Source organism: Amblyomma maculatum, unplaced genomic scaffold (assembly GCF_055883805.1).
Source record: "Amblyomma maculatum isolate TAMU_Amacu unplaced genomic scaffold, ASM5588380v1 scaffold_28, whole genome shotgun sequence".
Lineage (NCBI taxonomy): Eukaryota > Metazoa > Arthropoda > Arachnida > Ixodida > Ixodidae > Amblyomma > Amblyomma maculatum.
Window position 1 is genome coordinate 1,260,785 of NW_028146753.1, and position 15,029 is coordinate 1,275,813.

Here is a 15,029-nt window from a genome sequence, read left to right on the forward strand (position 1 = left end):
CCGCTCTGCGTTTCTCCGTTCTCTCTTCTCTATTCTAGTCTCTAGCGTCCCCCAGTCCTCAACACCACCCTCCTAACATCTTTTCTCCCTCCCACCTTTTCTTCTATTTTCTATCTCTTAAGAATCCTCCTTACTACTGTCAACTTTAGTGCTTTGTTTGTTTTGTAGCGGTGAATGCTTAAAAAGGTAGTCCCAAACGATGTAACACAGCTTTAAAAAGGTCGGGCTCCGACCGAAACATAGACAACAAATAAATGTGTCTCTAAGAAATGCCTACTCTCTTTTTATATATATGCATGCTATTTTCAGGAAAAAAAAACATACTCACGCAGATTGACGTTCATTCCTGAAAGAGATAGAAGGTGACATATGGTTTTAAATAGTTTAGATTTGTCATGCAGATTTGAGCGGCAAATACTCTTCACTGAGATTGGCTCCCGGCCATATATGCCACTTATCGACGCAGATGTTTACGGGGCGGCCATGTAAGAACTGATGTGTTTTCCAAATACAAAACTTATGTTGTAATAAGCGAGTAATTAATCACTGACATCCACCCAAACGCAGTCATTCGGCTACAAATGAAAGCTGCACAGCTTGAATCAGACCGACCAGGACTATTCTAGATAAGGACAAATTTTTGTTTAAATCTGAAGTTTCTGAGAAAGCTGTAGAGCTTCTCTTTGTTGCCGTAATGCTGCACTTTGGTAGTTGTCAATAAGTAATTACTCCCTTATTGCATATCTACTACACCTTGTTGGTTTGCCCTTAAATAATCGATTGAAAGTCATGTTATTTCTAATAGTCTAGATACATTTACCATAATGTACCTCAGGCTCTAATTCGTTTTCACATTTAGTACAATATTAATGGCCCATTCTCACCGCTCTAGTAATAAAGAGCACTAGGCTTAGCGATCTGTGTTCCAATTCATCTTTTAGGGATAGGTAGCGGCGTAATCTGCCATACATAGTTTTTTCAGAACATATGGTAAAGTGTTTATTTCTCAACGTGTAATGGGTTAAAAAAATTTAGTTGAGCTCAACTGAACCACATACTGGCATTTGCAACTTAACCAATCAAATCGATATAATGTTTAAAAGAAAAAAATATAAAAAATCGTTCTTTAAAGAGTAATCAACCTCTTGTTCGGTGTGCCTTCAGCTGCGTTTCAAACACAACTAAAAACCTTAACATCGACGCTTGGGCACGAAGAGCGAAGAGATTGTGAAAAATTACGGTTTTCTGAGGATCGGAAGGAAGAGGAGATTTACATTCGCTTGAGAGTAAAGAACCAGGCGCATTTACTTTTCACAATTGTGAATATAACTTACGTGTCTATGTAGTAAAATTCAATGGTTCTGTTATAAATTTCTCCAGGTCCCTTGCCCAAAAAATTTGACTTCATGCATTTGGCGTTGTCTCTGCCCCAATTCTTTGGTGCTTGGCGCAGGAATACTGTGCTCTCATATCCTAGTATCTGAAATACAAAAGGAAAGCATTTGTTAAAATGCTTTTTCAGCAGTTACTTCTCGAATAAATGGTACATGCGTTGTGGATAACTTGCGCGAATAATTTAGACGAGTTTTATGAGTAGCTTAGGCACTGACTGGAATAACGTAGGTCAAAATAAAAAAAAGATTTTGCACAACAAAGCATTTTTTGAGACTTTTGAGAGCAAACATTTTCGGTTTCGAGATTCATTGCTCGCAGGCCGATATGATGTTTTTGTGAAGGAAAATATTTTTTGTGAAGCCACACTTTAAAAGGCAAAACTTCGTCATGAAGATTAAAGAAAAACGTTTTACTAGAAGGAAAGATCGTCATTTTGCGCATCTTTTTCAACACATTATGCCCCATACAATTAGAATAGAGTGAAAAATATAAGTGAGGTGGGAATAGCACAGATATAAATTCTTGGTATAACTTTTTCCGTCATGATCGCATTCAACAGGTTGGGAGTTCATGTTTCGAAGAATACAGGCCCTTGCTGCCTCTCTAACAATTACAATTTCTTGACCATCGGAGCTTGCTGCCTGCTCTCACGACTTGCAATTAACGTTCTGGATGCCTATGCGCACTATTTTGTGCACTAGCATAATATTTTAACATAAAGAGTTGGGCATCGCTGGCAAATTTACCAGCGCCGGCTCTTCGGCGGCGCTTTGCTACCGCGGGTGTAATTTTCGCATGAACACGGAGCTAAATAAAAAACCTTCAAGGAAAAAAGTGCGACCAAGCTTCAATACCGGCAAGAGCAGCAGCAACAACACTATTTTGCTGGTAACTAAATCTAATTTGTATGTAAACATTTCGGGAAGCGATGCGATGACCGACGGCTCAGCTAATTTATACGCAGAACAAGAAGGAGCTCGAAAGCTTGAGAAGCACACAAAATACTTGCACTACAAGCGCTGTATGTTTTTTTTTCTCTCATGGGTCCACCGCTCGGTAAACTACTCTCCTTCTTGCTTTATTTTTTTTTCTGCTGTTTACACTGGGTCGCGGTGCAGGCTACATTCGCTAATGCGTAGGCCCTGTCTGGCGCCTGCGATTGAGCCCGCATTCGAAATTTGGCAGTAATCATAGTGTTAGAGTGCCCTCAAGATCAGTTGTGAAGTTTGACATGCATGGTAGCCCATATTATTCAGTTGTACGAAATCGTTAGTGTGCCATGAGATATCAGAGGCCCGGAGGTCGTGGTCTCTTTCGAGACGCTCGAAATTACCTATCGAAACATGGAAACTCCAAAAAAAATGAACTGTCTTTGTTTGTTTGTTACAAGTGCGCAACGACTTGGCAGCAAAACGCATTTATTTGAACCTTATTTTTTATATGCGCCCCGATGCGCACTAACCGGAACCAGTGCGGCCCCAGCGGACATTCAGCGCTTCTCATCGCGGATGCCAGCGACACACCCAGAATCAAAAAGCTAATCCCAGCGCTTTTATTCTATCATACGAGTGCAACAAGTGTCTTCCTCTCACTGCTCCAGTGAATATCACAGACCTCTAGCGTCCCCAGCAGATCCAGTGCGAAACCAGCGCGAAACCCTTACTGGTTTCAGACTGGAAGACGCTGTTTCTTGCAATAGGGCAGTGACATGTGTATGAGGAAAAGCCACACTGAGTGTATGGGGCACATCAAAGTTGGGGTAACGATATAGCATCCACCGAAGGCGGGATGAACATTAACTCGACCATCATTGTCTTCGCTGACGATGGCAAAATGTCGCAAAATAGGTTCTCTTGACGACCGCATCACTTTTCAGGAATATTGTATCGTATCAGTAATTGGTTCTCTCCATTGCGAATGTTCATAAACCGTGACAAATTTAAATTAATTATATTTAATCGCAAGTTATCTAAATTGTTAGTTTAAATGAACGCTACGTGCCATGGATTCCTGAAATATAACCGCATAGCCTCATCCTTGCTTCCCAGGGAATAACAAGTGATGTTTCTGAAATATATGTCGACAACAGGCTATTCTATGAACCTTTTGTTCAGCCTTGCCAGCGACAATTATAGGTAATTTATTCTTTCTTGCATTGTTTCACCAGTATGTGTAATATTTTCCTATAAATTACCGTTTAGAGTTCGAGGTGGTAAATTTTCAAATCACGCATTAGAAGGTTGCACTTCTCAGTGAGCTGCCCAAACATTCTCTCGAGTAGGTAATGAAAAACACTGCATGTGCAAATAGGATGCGATTTTTAATAACGTTATTCAACCTCCGGAACCAATTTACCGCAATGTTCCTTGGACAATATTACCATTGCTTCACCATCTTTCCCGAGCTCTGGTGCCGGCCCAATATTTAAAATATTAATATTTGGTCGAGACCAATAGAAAGGCGCAGTATCTGTCACAATTGTTTCTGTGGACACCAAAACCGCACCATAAGGAAAGGGAGGAGGGTGGGAGTGAAAGGGGATAGAGAGAACGAGGAGCCGTATTGGAGGGCTACGGAATAATTTCGACCACCTGGGGACCTTTAGACCCGGCCCTACGGGGCTGGGACTGGTACTCCACTGATGGGGCTGTGACAGGTGAGTCACCGCCGCTTGCGGCGGGGGCTAGCCTGCCATAGAATTTTTGTCTGTTGTAGGCCGTCATTGCACCCACCAAAATTTCGGTGGTGGACGACGGCTGTTGTTGCGGCGCGCGTCTCTCTCTCCCTCTTCCTTTTCTTTCTTCTCTATTTTCTCTTCTGTCTGCATGAGTCTAATCACGCGGAAGAATTTTACCTGCTAGTCTTAGCGACTAACGTTATGTGCTGCCGCTGCTCTGCGTTTAGATGGAGGCAAAACGAAGAGGCGTCCGTGTGCTGTGCGATGTCAGCGCACGTTGAAGATCACCAGGTGGTCTAAATTACTCCGAAGCCCTCCACTACGGCTCCTCTTTCTCTCTTTTCACTTTCAGTCCCATTTTCCTCCCTTCCCTTACGGCGCGGTTGCGGTGTCCACAAAAAACAAATGAGACAGTTACCGCGTCTTTCCCTTCCTATAGATAAATAAATCAGGCAGCGGAGGTGGCTCAGCCAACGCTCAGCTACAGAGCCCAAGGAATGTACTCCCCTGATAGCGCTGGAACAGGTGGGCCACCGCCGCTTGCGGCGGGGGCTGGCCTGCCACCGAATTTTTATCTGTTGTAGGCCGTCATTGCACCCGCCACCGCTTCGGTGGTGGATGACGGCTGTTGTTGCTGCGCGCGTCGTTCTCTCCCTCTTCCATTTTCTTTCTTCTCCCTTTTCTCTTCTGCTTGCACGAGGCAGCGGAGGTGGCTCAGCTACGGAGCCAGTAGCAAGCACGTGCATTTTCTTCTCCTTCTTCCAACAGCCACAACAACAACAATAACAAGCGCTGACATCGCACAGCACACGGACGGCTCTTCGTTTCGCCTCCATCAAAACGCAGCCGCCGGGGTGCGTATTTGGGTTTGCTCGGTACGGTGGCTCCGCAAGGGACAAAACGACAGAAGAGACGAAGAAAGCGGGCTGTTCCGACTAGCATCTACCGCCCCCAGGAGCCGAGCAGCCTAGCGATTAGCGGCGCATGCTTTTTCAATGGGCGTCATGTTGGATGCGGCACTAGCTTGAGAAAGCCTATACTACTACTACTTTTACTACTACTACTACTACTGCTACTACTACTACTACTACTACTACTACTACTACTACTACTATTATGATTATCATTATTATTATTATTATTATTAGTAGTAGTAGTAGTAGTATAGAGGAAGACTTCGTTTCACTAAGTTGGCACTGAATTGTCTGTAGGTAACGGCCGAATTAACTGGCTAAATATTATCTTCCCAGTTTAAATTATTAATGATAATAATATTAATTGGTTCACAGGAAGGGAAAGGCGCAGTATCTGTCACACGTGTCTGCGGACACCTGAACTACTCCGTAGCCCTCCGCTACGGCTCCTCTTTCTCTCTTCCTCCCTTGTGTCTGTGGACACCTTCATCCCTTGGTGTCCACAGACACAAGGGAGGAAGAGAGAAAGAGGAGCCGTAGCGGAGGGCTACGGAGTAGTTCAGGTGTCCGCAGACACGTGTGACGGATACTGCACCTTTCCCTTCCTGTGAACCAATCATTATTATTATTATTATTAAAACTGTGTAGATAACATTTAGCCAGTTAATTCGGCCGTTAACTAGACAATTCAGTGCCAACTTCGTGAAACGAGTCTTCCTCTATACTACTACTACTACTACTACTACTACTACTACTACTAATAATAATAATAATAATAATAATAATAATATAATATTAATTAGCAGAGGGGGTCGGCAGCCGGCTCAAACCACAACTTCAAATTTCCTTGCGACTTGGCAGTCAATGCTTACCGTTATTTCAAAATTACAAAAACTAGTCTTACTTTGGCTTTTGAAAACGATTTAAATTTTTCAGTTATTAGTTGATGTTTAGAAAATGTGAGTTAAGTATATGCGTGTGTTTGCATTATGTATGTTTCCAGTGCCGTCTCTCTGCTTGCAGTCGACATGTGACGCGCGGCTGTGTTGTCGGTGTGGCGGCGGGCCAATTCTTTGCTGCTGCCGTATTTTACTCGCACTTGCGTTTGTTGTCGCTATCAACTTCTTTCCTGATCAAAGAGCAGGTCGTTTATTCACAGTGCTGGTACGTGTCGTAATTATCGCCGCAAATGTTTCTGGGTCGTCGCGGAACGCATTCGTAGTCAGCTGGGAGAATGACGACCGCTAAGCCTTTTTCAACTCATATACTCATGGTATATGTTTAAGCAGTGCTTTTTTACACGGTCTCACAGCTGTGACTCTTTATATACAGGGTGTGACACCACAGTTAGAAGTTCATCATTCGGGGCGCTCAATCGACAGGCACTTCGGCGTGACCACGTACTTCGTCAATTTTCTTTGACTGGTGGGGGCAAATTTGGGTATGGCTTATTAGTATTTTTAGTTTATTTTCATGAAATTTATGACATAATCCTAATAATTTATGATTCCATCTGGCTCAATATGTACTCTTTCGGCATTAATTTTCAAGTAGTATTGACAGCATATTAACCCGTAAAAACAAGAGGGCATAAAACAGTTACTAAATATGCCCTTTCAACTGCTATCGCTCTTCATTCTGCTAAATGTTCATTACGAAACTGAATATCCGCATCATAACACAAGTTCAAGCAATTCATAAAGCTGGTTGGAGAGTTTATAGTTCACAGACTAAATTAAAGATTATACAAATATACAACTTCATCATCATCATCAGCCTGATTATACCCACTGCAGGGCGAAGGCCTCTCCCATATTTCTCCACTTAACCCGGTTCTGTGCTAGCTGCATCCACTTGACCACTGCGAACTTCTTAATCTCATCCGCCCACCTAACTTTCTGCCGCCCCCTGCTACGCTTTCCTTCCCTTGGAATCCAGTTTGCTACCCTCAGCGACCATCGGTTATCCTCTCTTCGCACTACATGTCCTGCCCATGTCTATTTCTTCTTCTTAATTTCCACTAGAATGTCGGTAACTTGAGTTATTTCTCTGACCCAATCTGCACGCTTCCTATCTCTTAATGTTACCCCTACCATTTCTCGTTCCATAGCTCTCTGGGTTGTCCTCAACTTAAGTAGAACTCTCTTGGTTAGCCTCCACGTTTCAGCCCCATAGGTGAGTACAGGCAAGACGCAACTGTTGTATACTTTCCTCTTGAGCGATACCGGTAAGCTGCTAGTCATAATCGGCGGGTGCTTGCCAAATGCGCTCCATCCCAATCTTATTCTTCTTGTTATTTCCTTTTCATGGTCTGGATCTGCGGTTACTACCTGTCCTAAGTAGTCATATTCGCCAGCTACTTCCAGTATTTCGCTACCTAATGTAAACTTCTGTTCCTTCCCAAGGCGTTTGAACATTACCTTAGTCATCTGCATATTGATTTTCAAACCTACCTTTCTACTTTTTCTATCTAGGTCATCAATCATTATTTGCAGTTCATCCCCCGAGTTGCTTAGCAAAGCAATGTCATCAGCAAATCGCAGATTACTGAGGTATTCGCCATCTACCCTTATCCCTAACTGCTCCCATTCCAAGTCTCTGAATACTTCCTCTAAACAAGCTGTGAATAGTACTGGGAAATTGTGTCTCCTTGCCTAACACCTTTCTTTATGGGAATTTTGTTACTTTCTTTATGCAGAACTATGGTTGCTGTGCAGCCACTATATATATCTTCCAGCACTGTCACGTACGGCTCGTCTACCCCCTGATTTCGCAATGCCTGCATCACCGTCGAGGTTTCAACTGAGTCAAATGCTTTTTCGTAATCAATTAATGCTATGTATAAGGGCTGGTTATATTCCGAGCATTTTTCTACCACCTGATTGATGGTATGGATATGATCGATAGTAGAGTAGCGTTTCCGAAACCCTGCTTGATCCTTTGCTTCATTGTAGTCTAAGGTTGTACTGATTCTATTAGCGATTACCTTAGTAAATACCTTATACGTAACAGACAGTAAGCTGATTGGTCTGTAATTTTTAAGGTCCTTAGAGTCCCCTTTCTTGTGAATGAGGATAATGTTTGCATTCTTCCATGGTTCCGATACCGTCGATGACACCAGGCACTGCGTATACAGGGTGGCCAGTTTTTCTAGCACTATATCCCCCCCCGTCCTTCAGCAAATCTGTAGTTATCTGATCCTCTCCAGCTGATTTCCCTCTTTTCATAGTTTCTAGTGCTTTCTTGACCTCGTCCTTCGTCACTGGTGGAACATCTGACTGTTTTTCCCTATCGCCAATCTCATTAAGGTCCTGACTACTTTGGCTACTGTAGAGATCTGTATAGAACTCCTCGGCTACTTTGACTATCTTGTCCATATTAGTGATGACGTTGCCCGCCTTGTCCCTTATCGCATACATTTGATTTTTATCTATGCCCAATTTCTTCTTTACCGCTTTAAGGCTTCCCCCGTTCTTTACAGCATGCTCAATTTTCTCCATGTTATACTTCCTTATATCGGCCACTTTGCGCTTATTGATTAGCTTTGATATCTCGGCCAATTCGATCTGGTCTGTTGGATTGGAAGCTTTCATACTCTGGCATTTCTTAATCAAATCTTTCGTCTCCTTAGACAGCTTACCGGTATCCTCTCTAACTATCCTACCGCCTACTTCTGCAGCGCACTCAGCAATGATATCTCTGAAATTATTGTTCCTTGCCTGTAGGGTAATATCGCTATCCTAAGCTAGAGCTGAATACCTATTCTGTAGCGAGATCCGGAACTCTTCTGCCCTCCCCCTCACCGCTAATTCGTTGATGGGTTTCTTTCTTACTAATCTGTTGCGTTCCTTCTTCAGATTTAGGCTAATTCGGGACCTCACGATCCTGTGGTCACTGCGTCGCACTTTCCCGATTACCTCTACATCCTGCACAATGGCGGTGGTTGAACAGATCATGAAGTCGATTTTATTTTTAGTCTCTCCGTTAGGAATTTTCCATGTCCATTTCCGGTTCTTCCGTTTGCTGAAGAAGGTGTTCATGATTCGTAAGTTATTGCGCTCTGCAAACTCAACTAGTAACTCCCCCCTGCTATCTCAGAGCCAATGCCATAGTCACCTACTGCTTTGTCTCCTGCCTGTTTTTTCCCTACCTTGGCATTGAAGTCGCCCATTAGTACAGTATACTGCGTCTTTACTTTTCGCATTGCCGATTCTACATCTTCATAGAAGCTTTCAACTGCCTGGTCATCATAACTACATGTAGGTGCATAGGCCTGTACAACCTTCAGTTTATACCGCTTATTAAGCCTAATTACGATGCCAGAAACCCTCTCATTAATACTTTAGAATTCATCTATATTACCCGCTATATACTTATTGACAAGGAAACCTACTCCTAGAGTAAACCTCAATAACACAGTACATGCCCATCCTTCAGTACAGTGTATGCCTCATTCGGCCTCCTAAACTCACTAAGCCCTATGACATCCCATTTCATGCCCTCTAGTTCCTCTAACAGCACTGCTAAACTAGCTTCACTATCTAGGGTTCTAGCATTAAACGTTGCCAGGGTAAGTTTCAATGGCGGCCTGTCCAGCGGAGCCAGGCTTTTTTAGCACCCCCTGCTGCGTCACAGCTCTGACCGCCGCCGTGGTCAGTTGTTCCGCAGCCGCTGGTGACTGAGGGCCGGGGTTTTATGGAGCTTATCATAGGAGGTTGTGGCCAATTACTGCACCAGGGTGGCCAACTCCTGTTGTGGTGAGGGAGTGCGTTGCCGGAGGTGTTCATCGGCATCAGGTCGCACCCCAAACCTGTTTATGCAATTCCATCGACAAGCGGATTTTTTTTTGTTCCGGTGGAGAATTGCGCGGCACCGGGATTTGAACCCCCGTCCTCTTGCATGCGAGGCGGATGTTCTGCCGCTACGCCACCGCTGCACCGCTTCAGGATACAACTTCAGGGAGGCAATAAAAGTTTTTTTAGGATCCCAACAATTTGCCTCTAGGTTCTTTCCTAGATGAAAGCATTATGTTGGCTAAAGGTGTCCCTCTTGCAAGCTACCAACTTTCACACCCACTGAAGCTGCCATGACAAACGGTATGCTGGCATTGTTTGGAACAACTCGTTACCGGAATTGTTGAGCAAGTCAGAGGTCGATATGAATGTTGTGTTCTAGAACGTCGTTCGAGAAGACAGTTTTGTATGTCTTTAAGATAATTCACAATTTTGTCGTCGCTGTTGCGATTCCCAGATATGCGGCTTCCTGGCTTGCTGAATTACGGAAGCCAGGATTCACTGTAAACTGCCGCTAAGAGTGGCATGTTGTGCGAAAGGTATCCAGACTGGGGATGGCGATTCATGGTAAAAGAGCCAAAACTCAGACCATGTGCAGCGGTTCGCAACAGTGTAAAGGTCGTACAGCACTGACGAAGCGGGGGGACATTTTTACGTCCCAACTGGTGTGGCGGCTAGTGAAGCGTCTGCGTTGATGATTCGTAAAATAGCTGTTCTGCCTTTTTTTAGAATGACGCCGTGGGAGGAAGGGGGGGGGGGGACGAGTTGGTTCATGACTTGAAAACACTATGACGCAAAGACAACGCAAGTAAGAATACGACAACACATGCGTACCACTTGCACGTAAGGTGTCGGTTTCTATCTTATGTTGTCTTTCTGCCGTAATGTTTTCAAATTACCCTGATTCTTTATCGCGATAGAGGCTTTCTCTATGTGTCCATGGTAGTAGCGAATAAAGTTGCACGTGAAGTCCCGAAATCGGCACGTCTACAGATTTCGTTCGTCACAGCCCGCGCCTACAGCGGTGAAGTGTTTTAATTTTTTTAAACTTGAATTCTTGTGGCGGCGTTGGTTGTGCGAACAAGTTGTCTGGTACACTCTCCCGATGGATCACCACATGAGGTCTAGAACATGTTGTCCCTTTAATTGAACCGTCCCTCTTGTTAGGCTTTATCACGAAGAATGACATCCAAGGGGAGCATATACTCAGGTTAACAAACGATAGCAATGACGCTGTTTCAGCCGACAGTTCGGTGGCTGCTGTTTACTTCGCCAGTGTTCCAAAACTGCAGTAGGCAGCCAGTTTACACGTCGACCAAAAACTGGTCTCGTCGATGGAAGCGAGCCCAGCTTTGGACTTCGGAATGCCGCTGGTTGAAATATTTCTTCTGTGCAGCTGTGGGTTCTTTAGCAGCTGGCTTGCTTGGCCGGACCATTACGCAGACGGAAATGTTAATCTGCTTCATGTACAGCGTAATCAAGTGGGTTATTTTTGTTCGCTCTCCGCGACACACTTGCCAGAAATGCTATTAAAATGCGGCATCCGTGAGGGAAGCGCCAGTTTAGGTAAACATTGCTCCCACATGGCCTAATGCTGGACTCGAATATGCTCTCTCGGCAGGAATGTTATGTCTGCTGTGCACTTTAAAGCTAGCGTTTTTGTACAAAATAAAGCTATTTATTTGCACTCAACTCGACGACACATATTTGGTATTCCTTGTCGGCCTGGTCCAAAAGCATTTCATCTTTATACCGATGTCAGTAGCGGTTTCATGGACCAGAGGTGAATTATGAGCTCCTCGAGGTACGGAAAGGAGGAAATCTCATTCCGAATGCCGGTTCTGGTCGTAATTACGTTCTGCCCGAAGGCGCGCATTTGGTCTGCTATCTACTCGCATACAAACACAACACACATCCACCCTTCCTGTGCCCCTGCTTTCTCCGTCTGCGCCCTAGTCCTTTCAAGGCCAGCTGGCGTGACCGGCGACGACATGAAAGAAGGTAGGGCAAGCGATTATGTGACAAAAAATTTGAAACGCAGTCGTAGAAGAGCTACACATTTAAGTATGCACCCAGGGCGGCTTTACCTAAGGCTCATCAGTTGTGAGTATAAAATCAAGACGCTCAAACGCAATCCAGCTGTTTAAGGCAGACTTGTGTCATAGCTTCAATCAAGTCCACGAAAGAAACTATTTGGTCGCCTGAAGTGGGCAGTTCACCGCTGAAGCAACAGCGCAAATATGCAAGACCATTACAGAACAACGAACAATTCCACAAAAGTGGCAGCTCCATGAGGGGAGAAGGATTATAATCGGGGCCTAGCGAGACCGGCACACGCTGCATATAGATTGTGCTAGGCGGGAAAAGGGGCGTACGTTTCTTGTCGTTGTCGGCGCTTGGGCTGAGTAGCTTGTCATGAAATATGTGGGCAAGGCGACAATCATTAGCCCATGTCATTTATACAATGAGAGCACTGTTTGTCGCGTTAGAGCTACCACGAAAGATCCTTTCCTATTATCGAAACTCCTTTGTGTGAGCAGAGAGCTGACAGTTCCTAAAGAGGTTATGACAGCTAGCATTTGATAGTAAACGTATTATTGCATTTCAGACCATGCACGTTACATAAGAATGCCTCAATATTTGAGCTGCTCATTCTATGCATTACATGTCTTTAGAGTGATTTTTTTTTATTAATTCGAAAGCAGCTTTTTGGTCTGGCAACCACAGGCGCTGATGTAACAACGACAAATCATACCCTGGTCGTATGATATTCGCGATGTTGGCTGTACTCTTGCATGCACGCCGTGGACGGCGGTCGCTGAGAGGTTTTTTTTTTTAAACAAAAATTTATTAGCAAATTTTCTTTATTCTTTCAGAACCTTCACATACTATGCGACCATAGTTATCCTTGGAATTGTTTGGGCTCCCGTCTAGAGATTGTCGAGGAGGCCGAAATCGATTGGCTCATGCTGCATTGTTTAAGCATGCAATTAGGAGCATATTGTTCGTAGGTTATTAGAGATATCTTCTTTTAGCAACAAGCGCTCCCGCATACAAAAAGTACATGTTAAACGTTTCCTTCCGCCGTGTGTGGTGCGAAAGGATGGAGGTGTTAGCGTTGTGTTGCTGATTGCTTAGCTTTATATAGCCCCTCATTCTTTCGGTCCAGATACAAAAGGGAAAGCCTAAACAAGAAACATTGACGTGACAGCATATTATTCGACATTAGAGAAGCCGAAAAAACACTTAAACGAAGCGTTACCTCTTGCCTCAGTGTAATATGTTCGTGTTAGTCAAATTATTTCGGCCGCTAAAATATTTCAAAACATGTTTCAGTCTGGCCACGGCCAGCGCATGAACGTATGCGCCGCCGTCACTGCTTAAGTCCCGTCATCGCAAAACCCAACGAGATTCGAGTGCCCTTCACAGCCCGCACCGAACAAGAGCCTTCTAGCAGCAGCCGTCTCCGTCTCTCCTCCCCTGCAGCCAAGCATATGCAATTCCGAGATTAACCTTGAGTTTTCCTGGTTATGTCCAGCAAATGTCTCGTGAGTGTTTTAACCTAAATATACACAGTTTAGTGCGTTGATAAGCTATGAAACCTAACCGCCCAGCGTTATCACTGTTACCGTGTCTTATGCCGAAGAAAACATACCATACTCTATATCGCTTCGTGCACCAAAATCTTCATTAGGAACTTGTGCATGAGGGACGATCATCGTGTCAACCGTCCATAAAAAAAATATGTGTGCTTTGATACTGATGCCTGTATTTCAGACAGTACTCCTTCGCTTATGTTCCTTGTGACGTAACACGAGCGTTTCAAAATCGCATTAGCTCGCGGTAGGAGGAGTTTGCAGACCCCGATGTCTGTCGTGGTTTTTGTAATATCCAATGCACTTTAGGGCCTAGAGCGTTATTAGTGCAATCCCATACATATATATTGCCACGAAACCTTCAAACCAGTATTTGTTGTTTTTTAACAGCCGCCGGCATACAGGCTTATCACTCTGATTCTGGACCGCGTATCAGTTCCGTAATCTTTGTTTGTTAATGCTCGATGTCGCGAGTCACACCTTTATCAGTTTTGTTGTAGCGCAAAGATCTGTCTTGAAGGATCCGGCCACTCGGGTGTCTTTCCACAATGTTCCAGTCCGTGCTGGTAGCTGTTTGCGACGTTATCTAGATTGTTCTGTGCAGCCTTTAAATTGAGCGTTGACGAGTGTGACAGGCATTCTTTGTTCGACGATCGACGAGCACTTTTGTTTCTATCGCCGCCGCCGAGTTGCTTAGTTCTTTTGCGGGCGCAAGTCAGCCCAAATAAAGAGTTTATTTAGTGCAATCATCGACCCTTCATTTGTCACCACTACGTCACCACCTCGTCACCACTACCTCGTCACCACTACGTGACAATATTATCCGGAGATGAATAGAAAGGAAATATATTGTATGCCCCTTATCGTCTCTTTAACAAAATACATCATACCATCAGTCAAACCGGCCCCCAACTATAATGCAATGAACGGCCAGGCGGAGAGGTACGTGGCGGTGCTAAAGCGTACGCACTGGAAAGAATGAGCCGGCTCATTACAGCAATGCGTCACCCAAACACTGCACTAGACACAGCACAAGACAAACTCCTGCGCAGCTCATGCTCTCACGCGAGTTGTTCTTGAGCTACTGCCTTAAACAAGCCAGCAAACAGACTTCCTGCTCTGCCGCCAAACACAAAAGGGGCAATATCCCGGCTGTCGACAAAGGAGCATATAGTTGAGATCACAGGAAGCTCGCTCTTCGAAAGCGCCGTTAGCAAACCCCTACTTTTCTTCGCTGCGCTCTCGCACAGCAGCTTGGCAGACTGTACACTGTCGCCGAAGACTCCCAATATGCAAGCTGCAGCCCAAGTACAGAAGCGGGGAATACGCTTTCCTCTTTTTCCTCCATCTCGCGGAGAGTTGTGCTTTTTTCCCTCCCACCCCCTTCGTACAGCAACCTCGACTGGATTCGAGTATTGTGTTGTGCTGGTGTCCCAGATTACAGCGTTGAAAACAGAATGAAGGTTTTCAGAAGACTTGCATCGCAAACTACTGAGTTTCTGTGGCAGCGCACTTTGTATCTTTTGCCGAAAAAGCATCAAAAATCATCTGTGCAACACTGCAGTGTCGTGAACCCTGACAACGCCAGTATACCTGAGAATATCGCCGATACCCTGAAGAAGGGACCAAAGTACAGCGTTCCACCCAGGATACC

The 15,029-nt window shown here is 44.6% G+C and overlaps 1 protein-coding gene across 1 annotated transcript in view; it reads right to left on the reverse strand.

The window, feature by feature from the left end:
• Nucleotides 1-15,029, reverse strand: part of LOC146170903 (uncharacterized) — a 186,742-nt gene that overhangs the window by 132,633 nt on the left and 39,080 nt on the right. Inside the window, exons 2-3 of the mRNA XM_084586715.1 lie at nt 1,335-1,480; nt 329-346 (exon numbers count right to left, since the gene is read on the reverse strand). Coding sequence (XP_084442841.1) covers nt 329-346; nt 1,335-1,480 — 164 coding nt within the window. The remainder of the gene's footprint in view (nt 1-328; nt 347-1,334; nt 1,481-15,029) is intronic.